Genomic DNA, 22,216 nt, shown 5'->3' with positions numbered 1-22,216 from the left:
CAGCAGTAATAAGCCATTTCTGGGCACAGAGCCCAGGACTCAAAGGGAGGTTCCAAAGAACATCTGGTCTGCTCGATATATGGAAGCCAGCACAGCATGTGTGTTTGTGTATATGTGTTTCTTCTCTGCTGACTCATGGTATTGAAGACTCTCTGAAAACACCCCACCCTTCTAGCCAGCCTGTTTACACACCCCTTGGGCTCCTCCCTGATTCAAATGTTAGGTCACGAGGAAGAAGAAAAAACAAATTCAAGAGCTTTCCTCAAGCATCTAGAATTCTCTGCATCCTAACTCTTGATTAAGGAGACTAGCTTGAACTCTAACTCAGTTCAACACAAGCTTCACTCTCCTCAACACAGCAAATTTATGTGAACTTTTAGATAAAACTGGAAGAAACGAGTTCACGAGTACTGTGCAGGAGGTGTTGGGGGTGCTGACTACTCTTGGTACAAATTTAAAGATGGCAGGCATGAGGCCCAGCATTCAAGCAGACCCTGAAATCGAGCTTTTTGTAAAGGTAAGTTTTCAGCTATAATATAGCAAACATAATGTATTAGTTCTTGACACTGAGTCTGTTTCTAAAATGAATGCAACACTTGGATTAGAAGTAAATAATTTTGTAATTATGTCTGACTCTTAGAATCATGATGAAGTGTTTGGCTACACTTAGATGACAATAGGAAAATATTTCTTTTGAAAAGGGCAAGGATATCAATTGAAATGAACGTTAGGCTGGTTTGTAGTTGGGACAACTAAATTGTTTTCTTAGTGGTTTTCTATGCAACTTGGATAAATCCCTACTCCCTTTAGAAATTGTTTCTCCATGTATACAATAAAAGAATCTGACAAAATAATCCTTACAAGCATTCCTACTCTCAATATTTTGTGTTTTAAGATATATTTTTTATAAAGCCTAAACATGAGAAGAGGGCCAAGAATGGCCTCAGATCTTATTCACACATAGCCCAGAAAGATCTTTCTAAAATTCTTCCACAATAGACAAACATCACATCAGGTTCACATCGAGACGATAGGGAGAAAAGTCAGGAGTCTATGTCTGTTATGTGAAAAGGAGAAATTTTGCTTACTCTTTATGGTCTGCCTTAGTTTTATTTTCTATGTTTCAAATTTTCAGAAAACCCCTTTGGAAAGCCAGTAAGTAAGATAATCAAACACATATTTCTAACGTAGTTTATTAAGAAAAATAGATAATTTTGCACTGGTTATACCAGGTAGAAATTACATGCTTTCTAAAGTCCTTTCTTATATTAACTGTATTTTCATTTTCTAATGGGGGTAATCAGGATAATTAGTATATCAAACTCATAACACTTTGGCCCTTTTAAAAACACTGCATTACTGTTATGATCTTATTTATTCCTAACACCTTAGGATAATATTGGTTTGTAGTAATACTGATGATGGTATTGGTAGTGTTGCTGTCATTATTAGTAGTTAGTAGGATTTTATTTATTGTCTAATTACTAGACAAGTAAACTACTCAGTAAATCTTAAGTAGTTTTTCTCTAAAATTATATGGCCTCTTACTGGCTTACAAAGACATCAAATAAGGTATGTTTATAAAATTCTATGTTAAATATACACTGCCCTAAATAAAAAGTTTTAGGTTGGAAGATTGGAACCACACTCAATGGTGTTCGGGGCTTACTCCTAGTTCGGTGCTCAGAGATCACTCCTGGTAATGTTCAGGGGACCATAAAAAATGATGGGAATTGAATCAGGGCTCAATAGCATTCAGAGCAAACATCTTAACTCCTATACTATGTCTATGTTTCTGAAAGTAAAAACTTTTACAATCATTTAAAAATGGGGCCTGAAGCGATAGTACAGTGGGTAGGGCATTTGCCTTGCACGCAGCCAAACTGTGTAAAAACCTTGCCATAGCATATGGTTCCCCAAGCACTGCCAGGAGTAATTCTTGGGTACAGAGCCAGGAGTAAGCCTTGAGTACCGCCGGGTATGATCCCAAAACACACAAATTTATGTATAATTGTGTTAGAATACATAACACATACATACATGTATGAAGATATAAAATAATTTAGCAGATGGTGTGTTACATACATATACACACAAAAGAAAGAATTCATCAACATGCCTTTTCAAAATCATAGGAGAAACTCTTAACTTCAAGGAGAGATTTTTAAATTCCTGCATAGCAAACTAATCCAAATAAGTGTTTGTTGGACTATGAGGCACAAGAGCTACTTCTCTTATCTATGAATTCTACAAAAACATGTGACTTCTCAGACAGAACATAAAAATGCCTCAATTTTCTTTCTGTTTTTCAGGGGGTGGGGGAGAGAGGAATAAACTCCCAAGCAGTGTTCAGGGGACCTAAGGGCCACTCCTGCTGATACTCAGCCAACTAGACATATTAACTTAATGCTAGAACCCAGTAACTCAGTACTGCTGTAACCTAGTAGTGCTGAGGACCACCAGGGTCTCTCCTAGAGGTGTTTGGGAGGATGGGTGGCCATGCTGTACCAGAAGTCAAGTTCTTATGTATGCTAGGCATGCACTCCTGAGCCTTGAGCTATCTTCTAAGACCATACTTTTTTAACTTAATTTTCTTTTTTATCTTCTAATTCCAAACCAGAGGTAATGTTTTTAATAGCATAAAGCATCCTCTGATTTTCTAAAATGTTTATTCAATCCAACCATACCCTTCTACCAGTTATTGACATTAATCTTTGTGTTTGTCTCATATTTGGGTGATAAGATGGACAGGAGAAGTTAGTAAATCACATGATAGTTGAATAAGTGTTAAATAATTTTTTTAGGTTAAAGTAACTTGTAATTTATTCAACACCTACTATAGACCAGGCACTGTGCTAATTTTTACTATTAGTTTATTACTAACCCTATTTTATGAATTAAAAAAGCTAAAGAGAAGATGAGTAACTTTGTCCTAGTTCATATATCTGGTAAAAGGCAAAATTGGAATTTCAATCTCTTAAAATAGCTACATCTGATTTTATTCATTTGTATTTAATTTAGTAAATATTTTAGTAAAAGTTTCTAGACTTTCATCAGATAAAATACTTTAGATATAAATTTATCTAATAATGTTGATATAAATTACAGATTTTCTGAAAGTATCTTGAATGTCATCAGGGTTTTGGTTTTACTTTGCATTTTTTAATTGTAGTGGAGGTAACTTGGTTAAAGTAGGATTTATATTTATGTTTTATGCAAAATTACTGACCCTCTACCACCACCATGAAAGTCACTTATAAAACATATTCTTGATGATCTCTAGATATTTCACAGAAGATACTGGAAAAGTTCATAGGGATTGCAAGGTTAATGAATAAATTATCAAAGCACTTCTCTTTACAAGTTACACTTCATTTATAGGTAAAACAATCTCTTTCTAAAGATCAAATGAGTCTATAATTTTCCTAGGTAGCCCTGTCTTTGGCTGGAAATCCCCAGTACTTTCTTTCCCATGCCATTGACAGAAATCCAACAAGAGATTAAGACTCTATTTCAGAATCAGGCAGATAGCACAATTGGTATAATACATGTTTAGTATGTGGGGAATCCTTAAGTTCAGTTCCTGTCCTCACATTTCCCCCTGAGCACTACTGGGTGCGTCCCCTACTAAGAAAAAAGACAGGTGTTATATCATACCACCTATTTTTTCCATGTAGTTAGTGAAAATATTGCCTTTCAGTTCTGAAATATGTGAACAAAAGTTCCAACTAAGAACAAAAGATTATCAAACATACATTTTGTTTTAATGCATTTTATCATACTGATCTGTTGTTCATTGGTTAATAACAACTTGTGTTCTATATAATAATCGAAAATGAAAATTTGGTAAATTGTACATAATATTGCAGATTCTAACATTTGGTTCAAAATTTTGAATGCAATATTTTTGTCAACAGCATGTGGGAAAGAGAGAATAGATACTTTTCTCTAGTATTCAAAACATTTTTAAACTATGCCTCTCATAAAAATAGGATAAAGATTGGTTAGAATGCAAAATAACAACTATTATATGGAAGACAGTATTGTAAAAGAGTGCATATATTATCACTGTGGACTAGTTAAGTGTACTTAAGCAAACCAGCTTCTCAGAACCTCAGTTTCATCATCTGTAAGGCAGAAGTAATAACACAACTTACTTCACAGGATAATCCTCATTTTAAGGATTAAGTAGAATAAATATACAAAATACATTAGTTGGTAACATATTAAATATTTAATAACTATGATATTTTGCTTATTTTTCTAAATAAGCTTAGAAGCTTAGATCACAAACAAAAAGAGAAAATTGTATTTGGGGGATTTAACATATCTTGTTTTTGCCAGCTAAACCTACATATGATGTAATTCAGCAGTCAGACTAGGGAATTTACATCCTAAATTTTTTTGTGATGACATTTTAAATCAACATACTATAAACAGGAAAATAACTTTGGTTTTCCTGTAAAAAAAACTTACTGCATTTCCCCCAGCTTCATTGTTTTGCCTTTCCTTTAGCAAAAGTATTCCACCCTTCCTGCTGTATGTATTATCAGACTCCACTCTTCTTCCTGCATCCCACCCTAATCAAATTTCCACTCACTAACCCCAGTTGTGATTGGATCCTTATTTTGACTTCTTTTTTAAAAGTAAAAAATGTGTTTTATTTAGAAATTTTGAAGAAGGGGAGGGAAAGAAAGAGAGTAACATGCTCAAGAGAGAACACAGGCTTCTTCAAAGGTGGAGAGAACACCAATACACACCCAAGAATTAAAGTGTGAAAGCACACATCTCGGGCACCACATGCATAACTGACTGTTTTGTGGAAGAAAAGCAGCTACCATGGTTGGTTGCCTTTCCTCCCATACCTCTTCACTCCCTAAGATCACAGAAAAACAATAATAAACATTTCCTTTGTCATACTCATTATCAGGCAAGAAAAACTTGCCTCCCCAAATTAGAATGATACCCAGGACTTCTGGGATCTTCATACTGCTAAAAATGACATATCAGAGAAATTATAAGAGGAAGTACCCTTTGTTTCCTTCCATAAATTGGTTCAAAAAAGAAAAAGATAGGTACGATTTGGCTGTATGACATTAGCGAGAATGGCACAAACTGAGAAAAAAACTGGAAACAACTAGTGTAAGCAAGGATGTGTGTGTGTTTTGGTTTTTGTTGGTTGGTTGTTTTTTATTTTCTTGCTTTTGCGGCACACCCAGAGGTGCTCAGGGTTTACTCCTGCACTCAGGAATTTTTCATGGCAGTGTTAGGGAGACCATATGGAATAGCAGAGATCAAACCCAGGTCAGCCACGTGTAAGGCTATCTGCTGTACTACCTCTCCGATCCCAAGGATGTATGTTTTTTTGTAAAGGAACCCTCATTCCAGGGCTTACTTCTAGTTCTGTGCTAAGATATCATGTCTTGAAGGTCTTGGGGACTATATGTAGTGCCAGGAAATGAAGCAGGATGAATTGCATGCAAAGCAAGAGCCCTAACCACTGTACTATCTGTCCGGCCCCACAAAATTATAACTTTTAAAAAAATATTTGTACAAAAAAGAAAACTGGGTAACAACTGGGACCATCACTGCACCTATAGAATGTTCAACACTTTGAACATTAATACTTGAATGTTCATGAAAAATTGGGCACAGTATACCTGGAATTCTCGTCAAAGATTATCCAAGATCCAAATAACTTAAATGGGTTTTAGGTGAAATTCTGCTCTCATGGCTTTGAGTTCACAAGGACTAATCCCTTGGCCCTAGCAGAAACCATACTCTTACCACTATAGTTGACTACACAATTTAGACCTGATTCAAGGAGGCTTAGCAGCACCTGAAATAGAGCCCCCTGCATCCACTGCCCTTAACATTTGACATCAGAGGTAATTTGTTTCCACTCTAGGGATTGGCAAATTCACAAGACATTTCACAATTCTAATGCATATTTCAGGTTATTGAACCAAGCAATATGCTCTGTCAAAGAATTTATTCCAAGTCAAAGCGAAAAAAGGCCTTAATGTGGAACACAGCTTAGTGGACTAGAAATCTGAAGGCCTGCAGGAGATTTTAAATTACAACTCATAACTTTTTAAAAGATTGTGAAATTATCAAAATGCACATGAATCAAGTTTTAATATACTGTATGATGGGTGGATGAGGCTGTCCATTGTACCATTTCTTTCTTTGAATTCTCAGGCATGGTTTGGCAGTGCAAGAACTCTTAACATTAACAAATTCAATAAAAATTAAATATATGGAAAAAAAGAAAACTGGGTTTGTTCAAGAAATGAGAGATGCTGATGGCGCATATAATTTACACAAGACATATAGGACTTATAACATATATACACACATATACATATGTGTGTATATATGTTATAATATACACATATAAAACTTATAAGCTTATAAAACTTATATAACTAGCATCCCCCAGCACCAAACAGATAGGTGTCATCAAATAAATGAATAATGCAGTAGGCATGTGTGTAATCACAAAATTAGTGAGTGGCATGGTATCTCTCCTATCACGTGCATTCAGTGGCCATGAGCTGCTTCCCCACCCCGGCCTGCACAGACACATGAAGGAGGAAACAGGGCTGCCAGGCTGGTTGATGATCAGTTGCAGTTTATTCCAATCTTGTCTTCCTCTGCCTCCTTCCAGTCTCACCCACTCCCATATTCCTCCCATTTACATCTCCTACTTTCCCCCATGCTCCTCTCCCCACACCCAGTCTCACAGCTTTAGTCTAGAGCCCAACCTCCAAGCTTTGGGATTAGCAACTACCCCTAGGTCAGATAATACAACCAACATATGTAAAGTGTGTCCCTTCCTTCTGGGGAAGCTCATCTAAGACAAAGATCTCCTTCTGCTAGGAGATCCACTAAAGGGTGGAATTTCATCCAAGGAAATACTTCTCCTTTCCTTAGTTTGTAAACAATCATCTTAGATTTACTTGTTAATAATCTTTCTAGTCATTTTGTATAGACACAGAAAGAGATATGTTAAGCTTATAGGGTGGCTCTCCTGGGGACATCTCACTATACATCACAGACTACAGTGCTCAGGCCAGATTGGTCCTTCCTCACCCTAGCAGGGTCTTTGTCTAGTCACTTCTCTTTGGGTCATGACAGAATTCGTCCACAACCATGCTCTTACCTAAGTATTATGGTATTTGGCCTATCCCATTTCAATGCTAGGGTAGCTTACAGCTTGTGCTGTGTCCGTTAGGTCTCTTCGTCGGGACACTACTTTTGAGGTGCTAGGAACTAAGGGCAACTAAAGTGAGGATTAAGTCGAGTAAATATTACAGATGCTCAGGAGTAAATGTTATTCAGAGTCAATTAATTCCAAGTTGCAAAAGCATAGCATTAACTGTCTTCCTGTGTCTATACAAAAAGGATGTTGCTCTAAAGTAAACTATTCAAGGGACATAAGGAAAAGAGAAAGGCAATATTTCACTTATAAATAAAATATTAAGAGTCCTTAGAAGAATCTGACCTCACAAGTCATAATAGGGCCGGGTTAGGGGAAATGAATGATTAACAGATAGAGAAAGCAGAGCACAGAGAAGTTAAATATGAATACCGAGGAACTGGGAGTGCTTCCGAGTACTGTGATGGGTATAACCCAATAAACATAAGCACAAACCAATGTTATCCTACTGGCAGGAAAAACAAAATAACTGAATTTATTTATAGGTAAAATTGGCAGTAATCAATGTTGATTTCAATGTTGGAAGTGGAAGTAAAGTAAAAGAATTATGCCCAAATTTTCAAGTAGGGCAAATGCACAGAAGGTATCTTGTCTGCTCAAGCTGCCATAACAAAATACCACCAATAGGGGACAACAGTAAATATTAACATTTCTGGAAACTGATTGTTTAACATCAGAGATGCCAGCATGATTGCTTTCTGGTAGGCACTCTTATATTGATGTCTACTTTGTGCTATATTCTTCACATTCTGATGGTGTGGGATGGGGTTCAAAGAAAGAAAAGAGGAGAGCGAGACAGAGAAGGAGGTTTTTTTTAAATTAGTTTACTGTTTTATAAGATATAGACATAGTTGCATTCTACCCAGACACTGCAACGCTCCAGGCCTATTTCCAGACACTCAGGCCAAACCTCACGCATGAGTGAAGCCCCACAGAATCAGCTAAAGCAGAATTTCGAGGGGCTGGAGCAATAGCATAGCGGGTAGGGCATTTGCCTTGCACGTGGCCAACCCAATTCCCAGCATACCATATGGTCCCCTGAACACCACCAGGGGTGATTCCTGAGTGCAAAGCCAGGAGTAACCCCTGTGAATTGCTAAGTGTGACCCAAAAAAGAAAAAAAAATAAAATAAAGCAGAACTTTGCGACCTTGGACTCCAGACTTAAAGAGACCCGAAAACAAGATTCTCTGTCTGCCTCCTCCAATCTCCAGTACCCTAGAGATCAAATCCAGACGCCCCACCCTACCGGCACCAGATAAGTACCTCACCAGCTGACCTCCACTACTTCCACTACCCAGCCACAACCACGGTCCAGTCTGCTTTCCGGGCACTCAGGCCAAACCTCACTCATGAGTGAAGCCCACAGAACCAGGTAAAGCAGAAGTTTGTGACCTTGGACTCCAGTCTCAATGAGACCCATAACCACTTAACACCCATTTTCCATAATTTCCGCACCATATTTAATGGGGTTCGTATATGGTGTGAACCATGGGAACACCTGTAAGGGAGATGGGAGGCTGCCCTAAAAACCTCCATCCCTCTCGGAGAGACCGGCAAGCTAGTAAGAGTACCCCACCCGCATGGCAGAGCCTGGCAAGCTACCCATGGCGTATTTGATATGCCAAAAACAGTAACAACAATAGGCCTCATTTGCCTGACACCGAAAGAGCCCCCAGTACAGCATCGTTAAGAAGGATGAGCAAGGAGAGGCTGATAAAATCTCAGGGACGAACTAGACTGTGAAAACTGCGAAAGACTAAAATACCTGTCTGTACTTTTAACACACGTACCCTGACTTCGGAAGCATCCATCAAGGAGCTGATGGTGCAAGCACAGAAGATCAAATACAACATCATTGGTCTGACTGAAACAAGAAAACATCAATCACATCACACCATTTCGACACTGGAGAAGAACCGTTCCTCAGAACATGCGACAATATAGGCCTTGGTGTCATCAGTGTCCTTGTAAACACGAACTTAGTCATGAGCATTGATTAATTCAAATGCCTAACAACCCGAATTGGACCCTTACGCTTAAATAGATATATATGGCTCACTGCTGGCAGTTGCTATCTTCATTGTCTATGCACCAACATCCAACTACAATGAAGAAAAAATTGAAAAGTTCTACATAGAGCTGGAGAAGTTCTATAAAGAAGATCGCACCTTCTACAAGATCATTGTTGGTGATTTTAATACCAAGATAGGCCTGAGATGGTCGCCTGAAGAATTCCACATTGGGACCCATGGCCTAGAATGGAACGAACAGGGTGAGAGACTGTCTGAGTTCATCATGTCGACCAAGAGCATCCATGGTAACTCACAGTTCCAGAAAGCGGAATCTAAATGTTGGACATGGGAGTCTCCTGGTGGACAGTTCCACAATGAAATTAAACATATCATATTCAATCGAAGGTTTTGCATGACCAATGTCGCTGTTGTCCCAAAATTCCAAACAGGATCGAACCACCGTCTCCTTAGTACAAAATTCTACTTCACAGAGTAGGGAGAAAGGTCTGCAAAGTTTAAGTTTAAGAAGAGAACTCCCAGAATGGCCACCAACCGGGAGCTCTTTGGCACTATTGTGGCAATGTGAGAAGATGCCGTCCTTGACAACATCTACAAGGAATACGATCAACTGGTTCAGCACCTCCATGACTGCACAAAGAATGCTGAGAGTGGGAAAGCCACAAACAGACGCCCTTCTCCAGAAACTCTAGAGCCCATTCACCAACGTGGTTTGGCACGAGCCTCAGGCAATCACAAGCTAAAGTCCGAGCTTGCAAAGCGGCTCAGAGAAGCAATAAAGGAAGACCTCAAAGAGAGAAGAGCAGCAGTGTTGGCTAATTAGGCAGAAGCCGGGAAAAGTATTCGCAATGCTCGCCTGTCCTTCGCCAACTGCAAGACCAAGATGACTGCCCTCCTACATCCTGATGGATGTATCACATCTTCCAGAAGGGCAATGGAGAGGATTATTCACAACTTCTCATATCTCTTCGAAAGCCACGTCCACCTTCCCACATACCAAATTCCGCAGGATGGATATATCGTTCCCAACATTCTCCTTTCCGAAATCCGACATGCCATTTCGTCGATAAAGACTCATACAGCACCTGGTCCAGACAAGGTCAGACCAGAAGACCTGAAGAATCTGCCACCAGTACTTGTCAATACACAGACTCGGCTCTTCACATGCTACCTGTCTGAATGCAAGGTTCCATCTCAATGGAAAACCATCAGGACCATTCTGTTGTACAAGAAGGGAGACATCCAAGACATCGGCAAATATCGCTCAATCTGCCTGTTGTCTGTCGTCTACAAGTTGTTCACTCGAGTCATCCTGAATAGAATAGGCAGAACACTGGACGAAGGAGAGCCATGCGAGCAATCCAGGTTCCAAAAAGGATTCAGCACCATCGACCATATCCACATGGTGACTAAGGTCATTGAAGTTTCACGAGAGTTCAAGATGCCACTCTATTCATTGATTTAAAGAAGGCCTTTGATTCTGTTGAGACTGAAGTGGTCATTGAAGCCCTAGCCAAACAGGGCATTCAAACTCAGTACATCAATTGATAATAAACTCCCTGACTACTACCCACCCACGTGTTCCAGATCTATGTTCCTTATGTTACTTCCAATTAACATAATAATTCTCTTTACTCTTTCCCCTTAAACCTGGCACTCTCGGGTCTGTAATCTAGTGTCCAGGTTTTATTACCGATTGATATTTCCATACTCTTGAGTACTTTCACTATTCATCACAGATGAGTGATGTATAGTGATGTAGAGACCATCCTATTCTTGGCCCACTGCCTCTGGTTTATTTCACTCAGCATAGCGCCCTCTAATTTCAGCCCAGTTGCTATGAGTTGTATGATTTTTTTCCTTTTTTGTCATAGGCTGTGTATTATTACACTATATGTATGTATATATTCCACAATTTCTTTATCCATTCATCTCTTGTTGGACATTGGGTTGCTTCTATATCCTGGCCAATGTTCTAAGGTCTGCAGTGAAGGATTGTGTGCATATATCTTTTCAAGTTAGTTTTTTTGTGTTTTGTTGTTGTTGTTGTTGTTGTTTGGGGGCCGCATCTGGAAGTGCTCAGGGCTTATTCCTGCCTCTGCATTCAGATCACCCATGACAATATTCACTACCATAGAGGGTTCTGGGGATTGAACCCAGATTGGCCTCCCACAGCTGCTAGTCCCTATTTTTATATTTGGAGGGTAGATGCCTAGAAGTGCAATAGATTAGTCAAATGGGAATTCCATTCTTACTATTTTGAGAAGTCTCTGTATTGTTTTCCACAGGACATGGGCCAGGTGAACTTCCCACTAACAGTAAATAGAGGTTCCTTTTTTTGTAACAACTCCTGCCAACACTTGTTACCTCTGTTTTTTTAAACATCTGCCATTCTCATTGGGATGAGGTGATACTTCTTTGTCATTTTAATTTGTGTTGACTGATGCAAAGAGATATGAACACTTTTACATGTGCTTATTGGCAATTCTTATATCTTTTTTGTGGAAGCATCTATTCATCTCTTTTCTCCATTTTTATAGGGGATGTAATTTAAACTATGGTTCTTTGTTGCTAAGCATTATAAGTGTTTACAGATTTTAGATGTTTAATACTTTATCTGAAGTACTGTTTGTGAATATCTTCTATTCAGTGGGATGCATTTTTATTTTTGTCAGAATTTATTTTGCCTTGCAAAAATGTTTTGGTTTGGTTCGATTTTGGTCTTTGGGTCAAATCCAGCTGTGCTCAGGGCTTACTCATAGCCTTATGCTCAGGGATCAATCTCCAGTGATGCTCAGGAGATTATATGTGGTGCCAGGGATCAAAACCAGATTATTCATATTCAAAATCTGCTGTACTATCTATCTAGCCCTTGAAAACACTGCTTTTACTTCATATGGTCCCACTTGTTTTTGTTTTTGCTGCTTTTGCCAGTGGAATCAAGTCACTGAAGACACTTTGAGGTCTAGATCCTGTAGAGTTCTGTTTATGTTTCCTCAATACACTTTATTAAATCTGGATTAATCTCTATGTCTTTGATCCATTTTGAGTTAATTTTATAGTATAGTGTGAGATGTGAATCTAGTTTCTTTTTTTCAAGTTGCTATCCAGTTTTCTAGACACCATTTGTTGAAGTTGTGTTTGTTTCTCTTCCCACGAACCTGGAGATGGGTGGGTGCCCTTTCGATAGTCTTGATGTTTATTCTTGTTTCCAGAACATTCTACTTACCAGAGAAATACAGGAATCTCATAAAATATGATTGCATTACCCATTTTTTCATGTGATAGTTGTCTTCCAAATCCCAGATCACTCTCCCTTATTTCTTTATAGTTTCAGCTCCTGGATCACTGTTATACTTTCCAATACTATTTCTTTCAAATTATCAGAGATTTTTATGCATACATTGGTGACTCTTCAATACTTTCAGATCCTTAACTTCCTGTCTTCCAATGATCCTGTTTTCTGCCATCTCTTAGGTATCACCGTCATGGTCATATCCTTACCTTTATCATTGCAATGTCCACAACCCCTGCATGATATCATTTATTTGAGAGAAAGAGATTCTTTTTGACCTTATCTATTTTAATATATTTTATTGTGTGTAATTTACATAAACATATTCTCTCACTTTAAATGCACATATTTTGTATACGAGATATTTAAATTTTCATAATAAATCTTTTAAAAAGCAGAATATTTTAGCTTTGATGTATAATAGTTTATTAATTTTTTCTCTTCTCTTCCCCACTTTGTGAATGATATCACATTGCATTATTTCAGTTTCTCATAGCTGCCATGATTATCTATTGCAAGCCCTTTGGATATGCTATTTAATCTTTTTAGAATGCCCTCTTCATGACCATTTGCTTAGTTGACTCTTATCTTTTGAATTCAGGATGCCACTTTCTCAGGGAAACCCTATCTTCTATTTTTTTTTTGCTTTATGGGTCACACCCGACGATGCACAGTGTTTACTCCTGGCTCTGCACTCAGGAATTACTCCTGGCAGTGCTCCAGTGACCGTATGGGATGCTGGGAATCAAACCTGGGTTGGCTGCGTGCAAGGCAAGTGCCCTACCAGCAGTGCTATTGCTCCAGCCCCGGGAAATCCTTTCTTGACAGACCCCACATGATTGTTTCACACTCATAACATGTACTTCCTTCTTTCAAAGAATTTTTGTTTGTTTGTTTTTTGGTGGGCCACACCCACTGGTGCTCAGGGTTTACTCCTGGCTCTGCACTCAGCAATCACTCCAGGTAAGCTTAGGGATCGAACCTAGATCAGCTATGTGCAAAGTAAGCCCCCTACCTGCTGTACTCTGGATCTTCAAAGAATTTATTTTAGTTAAATTTAGAGTAAATTTGTGGGACCATTTTCACTTTAACATGTCTTTATGCACATATAATATCTGTTCTATGTTAAATAAAATTAATTTTTCATTGTATAATCATAATTAGTGTGATGAAAGAATTAAGAATAGATGATTCACAGATAAACTCAATTACATATAGATTTTCTTTTTCCTTTTTTAAATGAATCATCGTGAGGTTCGGTTACAGACTTACAATCTTTCGTGCTTACATTTTAGTCATACAATGATCGAGTACCCATGCCTCCACCAGTGCCCATTCTCTACCACCAATGTTCCAGTATCCCTCCCACCACTCCCACTCCATCCCTCCTATATTTAGATTTTCAAGGCAAAATGTTTTCAATCACAGGGTAAATCACGATCATGATCACGATCACAAAATCCCGTTAATCATCGATTTCTTGAGCGGGCTCAGTAACCTCGCCATTTGTCCTTTCCCTGAGATCTTAGAAGTCTCTCTCAACTCGGCCCTCCCAGTGATGTCCCAATGGAGGCTCTTTCAGGGTCAGGGGAATGGGATACAGCTTGTTACTGGATTTTGCATTTGAATACACCATGAGAAGCTTGCAAGGCTGTCCCATGTGGGCAGGAAACTCTCAGAAGCTTGCCAGTTTCTCCCAGAGGGAGAAGTAGGCTATAAGATATCACGCAGCCGCAAATTGGCTGAGCACTTCTGGGAGCTCACTTTTAAGTCTCTGGATGTTGGCCATTGATGAGATTACACACACCTGGGTTCCTCTGCCGGTACCGTCATGCATGAGGCCTTTATGAACGTGTGGAGAGGGGCCTCGAGCATGGCTGTAGCTAGGTTCTGGTGGTCTTCAGCTGCCAGGAGCTCTGCTCCGGGTGGGGAGGGAAGTTGGAGCCCATCCCCTCCAAGGGGCCCTGGAGAAGACAGCCAGGCGTGCGGGCAAGAGTCTCTGGGTAAATATTTTGTTCAATAACTATTAACTATTTTTAAATTTTAATATTTAAGCTATAGTCCCAGTACACTTCTCACACCAAAATTAATTCTAAATAGATTAAACAAATGCAAAAATGGGACCACAAAGGCAAGAGAACATTTTTATAGTAAGAAAATAACAAAAACTCAACTGCAGGCAGAAAATGAATGATATATTTTATGTAAAACTTTAAATTTAACATAAGTCATGATTTAAAACTTACATGCAATACTCCACAATTTGGAACCTGGCCTCATGTGCTGGGGGAAAAGGCAGTTGGGGATGGAGAAGGGACCACTAAGTAAATGATAGTTGGAGGGGTTGCTCAGGATGGGAGATGTGTGCTAAAAGTAAGCTAAGGACCAAACGTTATGATATTGCAAGCCATAATGCCCAAAAGTAGAGAGTAAGAAGGAATGTACCTGTCACAGTGGCAGCGGGTGGGAAGGGGTGGTGGGAGGGATACTGGTAACAATGGTTGTGGAGAGTGGGCACTGGTGAAGGGATGGATGCTCGATCATTGTATGACTGAAACATAATCATGCAAGTCTGTAAATGTATCTCACGGTAATCCAATATAAAAGAAAGAAAAAATGTCATCTTGAGGTGACTGGTTTTTAAAACTAGATGAAAAACTTGTCATCCCCAAATGACCTGGTCTCACTATTAAAATCTGATCCCTTAAGCTGAAATAAGAGTAGAGTTTAAAATAGTAACATATATAACTTTTACTGGTGTTGCAAGGATTGCATGCGTGAGACTCATCTGAGCGTGTGGAGAGTGGCCTTCAGCATGGCTGTGGTTGGGTTCTGGAGGTTTTCAGCTGCCGGGGCTCTGCTTGTGGTTTGTAGGGAGACTCAACCCGCCCCCCTCCAATGGGGTGCCGGTGAAGACAGCCTGGCGCGAGGGCAGGAGATTCTGTGTCGCTCTCTTCCGGGAGCTTTGTCTTATGGTCTCTGGATCTTGGTCTCACGTATGAAGGAACCGACAGAGGATACCAGGTATGCGGGACCCGTGGTTGAGATCTCCAAGCCTACTTGGATCGGGACTGGGCCTCCTCAACCGAGATTCCCAGTTTTCCAGTAGCTTGGCAGTCACACTCACAAACTGCCCCCAGTGCCATGTAATCTCATCAACGGCCAAGATCCAGGGACTATAAAATGAAGCTCCCAGAAGAGAGCGGTGCAGAATCTTGCATAGCAGAGCCTGGCAAGCTACCCATGGCGTATTCAATATGCCAAAAACAGTAACAATAATGGGCCTCAATCCCCTGACCCTGCATGAGACAGGGACAAACGGAGATGTTACTGGCACCCAAATGGATGAAAGATGACAGTGATACAGTGATACAGCTGCAAGTACTACAAGATAGTGTGAAATCACAGAAGCTGAGTTTTTACTAGTAATTTAAACTAAAACAAAAACAGTAAAGATAAAAAAATTACACGCAAAATGTATAAAAAATAGTTACTGTTAACAAACTACCAACTGTCAAATCATCTCAGGTAGATCTATATCTGGGCTAAAATCTCTGTGACCTTCTCAAAATGGGGTGGGCAGATTTTGAGAAATTCCAGGAAATTAGCTCTATTCACCTATATGGTAGGTGTCACCACCTCAACAATAAAAAGAAGGTTTGTCCCAAATATGAGGTTAAAAAAAACATAGTAAGGGAAAAACAAATGATCAAAGTCATCATAATTGAAGATTTTGCCTATAAAGTACGCTTACATGGAGGCTATGGGAAAGGTCCTTGGTACACTAGTAAAGAAAGCAGGCACTTTGACGATGGGTTTGATTCTAGAATGATGTATCCATGAAAAGGATGATTAACACTAGAAATTAAATCACTTCACTTGTATCACTTGTCATCCCGTTGATGTTCAATTTGCTCGAGCGGGTGCCAGTAACGTCTCCATTTGTCCCTGTCACGTTCAAGTGCAGCCCAATGATATCTGCTTGCTCCAGGAACAGGAAGAACCTCAAATCGTTCATTTAGGGTTTTGACTAAGAAATATGACCATCTAATTGGTGGGCGGCCATGCGGTCTTTTGAGGTCCGTGGAAACTAGTCAGTAATAGCTCTAGAGCAGCAGTCATCTCTGAAACGCATTACGTGTCAAGCCCACTGATTTTTGACGCCTTGGCAAATGAGACAGCATCCCTGATTCTTGATCGTCAACGGAGGTCGGAACTCCAGATTCCTTCTCTCACTTGAGTGAAACGTGATACTCCTAGCATAGCTCTTTCAATTCCTCTTTGGGATACCTGAATAGCATTCTCATCCTGTTTGCATAGGGCCCAAGTCTCTGAGGCATATGTTAGTGCAGGAAGAACGGTGGAGTTGAAAAGATGTGCTCGGAGCTGGAGGTTCTTCATCACCTTAACCACTTCTTCAACAACGCTCTTGAAGGCGTTCCATGCTGCTCTCTTCCTCCTGTGCAGTTCTGGCACCAAGTCGTTCCTCATGTTGACTTCTTGACACAGGTACACTTAGCTGTTGCATTCGGAGATGTTTGTTCCGATGAGGGCGAATGGAATGTCAGGGACTAGTTTGTTTTTCATAAACATCGTTTTGTTGAGATTCAGCTGCAGTCCGACCTTTCCCCACTCACTGTCGAAATCGCCCAGCATTTGTGCCACTTGACTAATGTTTGGTGTTATGAGAAGGATGTCATCAGCAAAGCGGAGGCGGTGTAGTTGCCAACCATCTAACTTCACTCCTATTCCTGTTCTCGAGGGTGGCACTGAAGAGTTTCAGTGAAATGGTATCACCCTGCCGAACCCCTCTCTTTACGTCAATGATCACTTCCTTGTAGAATGGTGAGATCTTGGTGGTGAATCCGTAATGCAGCTAGCGGAGGATATTGATGTACTGAGTTTGAATGCCCTGTTTGGCTAGGGCTTCAATAACCACTTCAGTCTCAACAGAATCAAAGGCCTTCTTTAAATCAATGAATAGAGTGGCATCTTGAACTCTCGTGAAACTTCAATGACCTTAGTCACCACGTGGATATGGTCGATGGTGCTGAATCCTTTTTGGAACCTGGATTGCTCGCATGGCTCTCCTTCGTCCAGTGTTCTGCCTATTCTATTCAGGATGACTCGAGTGAACAACTTGTAGACGACAGACAACAGGCAGATTGAGCGATATTTGCCAATGTCTTGGATGTCTCCCTTCTTGTACAACAGAATGGTCCTGATGGTTTTCCATTGGGACAGAACCTTGCATTCAGACAGGTAGCATGTGAAGAGCTGTGCCAGTGTATTGAGGAGTACTGGCAGCAGATTCTTCAGGTCTTCTGGTCTGACCTTATCTGGACCAGGTGTTGTATGTGTCTTTACTGACAAAATGGCGTGTCGGACTTCGGAAGGGAGGACGTTGGGGACAACATATCCATCCTGTGGAATTTGGTATGTGGGTAGGTGGACGTGGCTGTTGAAATGAACCAAGTAGAAGTCATGAATAATCCTCTCCATTGCCCTTCTGGAAGATGTGATACATCCATCAGGACGTCACAGAGCAGTCATCTTGGCCTTGTAGTTGGCGAAGGACAAGCGAGTGTTGGGAATACTTTTCCCAGCTTCTCCATTGGCCAACATTGCTGCTCTTCTCTCTTTGAGGTCTTTTTTTATCACTTCTCCCCACAACTTTGCAAGCTCGGATGTTAGCCTTTGGTTGCCTGAGGGTCGTGCCAAACCACGTGGTGAATGAGCTCAAGAATTTCATAAGACAGGCGTCTGTTTATGGCTTTTCCACTCTCGGAATTTTTAGAGCAATCATGGAAGTGCTGAACCAGTTGATCATATTCCTCGTCGATCTTGTCAATGATGGCATCTTCCACGTTGCTGCAATAGTGCCAAAGAGCTCCCGGTTAGTGGCCATTCTGGGAGTTCTCTTCTTAAACTTAAACTTTGCAGACCTTTCTCCCCACTCTGTGAAGTAGAATTTTGTACGAAGGAGACGGTGGTCCGATCCTGTTTGAAATTTTGGGACAACAGCGACATTGGTCAGGCAAAACCGTCGGTTGAATATGATGGGATCAATTTTGTTGTGGAACTGTCCACCAGGAGACTCCCAGGTCCAACATTTAGATTCCACTTTCTGGAACTGTGAGTTACCATGAATGGTCTTTGTCAACATGATGAACTCAGTCTCTCACCCTGATCGTTCCATTCTAGGCCGTGGGTCCCGAAGTGCAGTTCTTCGGGTGACCTTCTCGGTCCTATCTTGGTATTAAAATCATCAACAATGACCTTGTAGAAGGAGTGGTCTTCTTTATAGAACTTCTCCAGCTCCATGTAGAACTTCTCAATTTTTTCTTCATTGTAGTTGGATGTTGGTGCATAGACGATGAAGATAGCAACTGCTGGCACTGAGCCACATCTATTCAAATGTAAGCATCCGATTCGGGTCGTTAGGCATTTGAACGAATCAATGCTCATGGCCGAGTTCGTTTTGATGAGAACAACGACACCACCGACACCTCTACTGTTGCATGTTCTGAGAAACAGTTCTTCTCCAGTGTCAAAAATGACGTGATGTGATCAATGCCTTTTCATCTCAGTCAATCCAATGACGTCATACTTTGTCTTCTGCGCTTGCACCATCAGGTCTTTGATGGATGCTTGGATGCTTCTGATGCCAGCGTATGTGCATTGAAAGTGCAGACAGTCATTTTATAAAACAAGTTACATATACATAAATATTTGTTGAGGAAGAATTTGAGCAATAAAAATATTTAAGATATGAAAGTGCAAAAAAATAAGATATCATAGTGCCCATTGAAAATAATTATATGAATCTGGTAATATGTAAAATTGATGATGATGATGATGATGATGATGAAGTGCTCACCACACTTGCTATTTTATGTATCATAACATTATGTCATTCATTATCTTTTGCCCATAAATGGTAGGATATGTAAGAATGAGTTTCCAGTCAATTTACAGCAATTAGTTTATTTCTCAGTAGGCACTTAATACACACTTGCAAAACACATGAATGAATTGAGCTTTTTTTTACCTAAATAGGCCGGAATTGATGGGGAGAGTATTGGGAACTGTCCCTTTTGCCAACGACTTTTCATGATCTTGTGGCTTAAAGGAGTCAAATTCAATGTGACTACTGTTGACATGACTAGGTAAGATAAATTAAACAGTTATTATGAATATTGAAATTGTATGTGTACTTTATCTAAAAACCCATCATTGTTTATTTTCAATAATTATAGAAAGCCTGAAGAGCTGAAGGACTTAGCCCCAGGTACCAACCCTCCTTTCCTGGTGTATAACAAAGAGTTGAAAACAGACTTCATTAAAATTGAGGAGTTTCTAGAGCAGACACTGGCTCCTCCAAGGTACAGCAGTTTATGGTATATTGTTATTTTTGAGCTAATGTTTTTTTTTTATTGACCTAAGTAATGATTCTTACTCCTCGATATCTCTTATAATATCAGACCCCTCTTTAACTAACTTTTTACAAGTTTAAAAAGTTCACCCTTAACCATTCTATATAGGATCATAAAGGTTTACTGTATAATTATTTACTATATATAAAGCTAATAAAACTTTATGTGGTTACAAAAGAATAAAAGACTTTGGGAGCCAAGAAAGTTAAGTTTCTCCCACATTTGGTATCAGCCATATTATTTAATCTTCAATGAAGCTTGAGAGAATTTCGTATGACAAAAATCAGACTTTCTTTTTTGTGCTGTCCTCAGGTGATCTTCAGTTTTTAACTAGTCTCTGTTTTAGTCTGATCTCAGTTCTACTTATTAGGAAATTTTATTTCTGCCATGCAGAAACTTCCCACTTAGACTTCAAATACACAAAGACAGTTGTATGGCAATACAATTTTAAAGTATTTTAAGGGACTGGAGAGATAGTACAGAGGTTAAGACATTTTTCTTACACAATGCAAATCCTAGTTAAATTCCCCAGTACTGAATATAGTCCCTTAAGCACAACCAGAAGCACAGATCCCTGAGCACAGAGCCAGGAGTAAGCCCTGAGCACTACCAGATGCAACCCAAGCTTCTGCTCATTGATGGCAAGAAGGGAGAACATCCTTAACAAAGGATTAGAGGTCAGTAAACCAGTCTTATTCATTTAGTCAGAAGCCCAAATTCCACTATTTTCTCGTGACAACTGTAGATATCTGCCATCCAGGATAGTATCTGGAAGCAATAGGCCATTTTTCAATCACTGCAACAAGTTACCACAAACCCGGTATCTTAAAGTGATACTTATTATTTCAAATTTGCTTTGGTCTCTAGGCTGATCATGGTCTATTGGGGTTTCCTGCACAATGTCTCACAAGATCCAATCAACAATGCAGTTATTCTGTGGAGCTCAAGGAAATAAAGCAGTTCTCCAAATGTGACAGGGCTTCAGGGCTATATCTTACATTCTTAATATTTTCATCATTTTCATTATTTATTAATTTAAACTTTAATTTAGGTTTATCAATTCCTTTTTTAATCATCAGAATATGAGTAAAGGCCTATCTCTTTGGAATTGATTTCTAACTGGTGATGAGAGTATTTCATTTTGGCTAAAATTATACTGCTGAGATACCAGTATTTTCAGCAATTTTCAGAAGTTTCTGGAGCGATAATTTTCAGTAATTACCAGAAGGACTGGAGCGATAGCACAGCAGGTAGGGCATTTGCCTTGCACGTGGATGACCCAGGTTCTATTCCTCTTGGAGAACTCGGCATGGTACCGAGAGTATCCCGCCCGCGCGGAAGGGCCTGGAAAGCTACCCATGGCATATTCAATATGCCAAAAACAGTAACAACAAGTCTCATAATGGAGATGTTACTGGTGCCCACTCATGCAAATCAATGAACAACAGGATGACAGTGCTACAGTGCTACCAGAAGTTGCTTAGTAGATTACATTCTAGGCCCATTTCATCTTTCTGAAACATTTTCTTTTTAAAAAGATCATGTTTTAAAATAAAAGGTTATGGGCTAGAGATATAGTACAGTGAGTAGGGGGTACTTATCTTCCATGCAGCTGACCCAGTTTACATCCATGGCATCGTATATGACCCATTGAGCATAGCCAAGAGTGATCTCTGAGCACAGAGCCAGAAGCAATTCCCCAAAAATAAAAAAAACAAAAGCAATGACCATAGTTTAGATAAAATATATACAATAATGTTAAAGTTTATGGTGCTGATGTACAAATTTGTTTTTTTTTTTTTTGCTTTTTGGGTCACACCTGGCAACGCACAGGGGTTACCTCCTGGCTTTGCACTCAGGAGTTACTCCTGGCGGCGCTCAGGGGACCATACAGCCACCACCAAAGTCCTCTCTGGCTCAATATTCATTTTGTCCCACACTTTCCCCCACTGTTTGCTCTTAAATTTTGTAACGAAGGCCAAGTGTAAATGTTTGACACTGTTATTTCCTTTGCTTTGTCACTACATATCCCATATATGAGATGTTCCAGTATTTGTTGTTCTTCCTTTGACTTATTTTGTTTAATACTATAAAGACATCATCAGCTATATCTAAATTGCAGTGAGCTCCAAAATTTCATCTTTTCTTAAAACTTCATAGTATTTCATTGTATATAATATATATATGTAGGATTACATAGCTTCAGGCAGTTTAGGTTTATTGGGTTACTC

At 39.6% G+C, this 22,216-nt stretch overlaps 1 protein-coding gene across 1 annotated transcript in view; it reads left to right on the top strand.

Annotated features, from left to right (window-relative positions):
• Window positions 1–286: 286 nt before the first annotated feature.
• Window positions 287–22,216, top strand: part of CLIC2 (chloride intracellular channel 2) — a 53,420-nt gene continuing 31,490 nt past the window's right edge. Inside the window, exons 1-3 of the mRNA XM_012935682.2 lie at window positions 287–517; window positions 19,609–19,718; window positions 19,809–19,934. Coding sequence (XP_012791136.2) covers window positions 461–517; window positions 19,609–19,718; window positions 19,809–19,934 — 293 coding nt within the window. The 5' untranslated portion in view covers window positions 287–460. The remainder of the gene's footprint in view (window positions 518–19,608; window positions 19,719–19,808; window positions 19,935–22,216) is intronic.

This window comes from Sorex araneus, chromosome X, assembly GCF_027595985.1.
Source record: "Sorex araneus isolate mSorAra2 chromosome X, mSorAra2.pri, whole genome shotgun sequence".
NCBI lineage: Eukaryota > Metazoa > Chordata > Mammalia > Eulipotyphla > Soricidae > Sorex > Sorex araneus.
The sequence above is the reverse complement of the archived record's forward strand: the minus strand, read 5'-3'. Positions and strand labels throughout refer to the sequence as shown.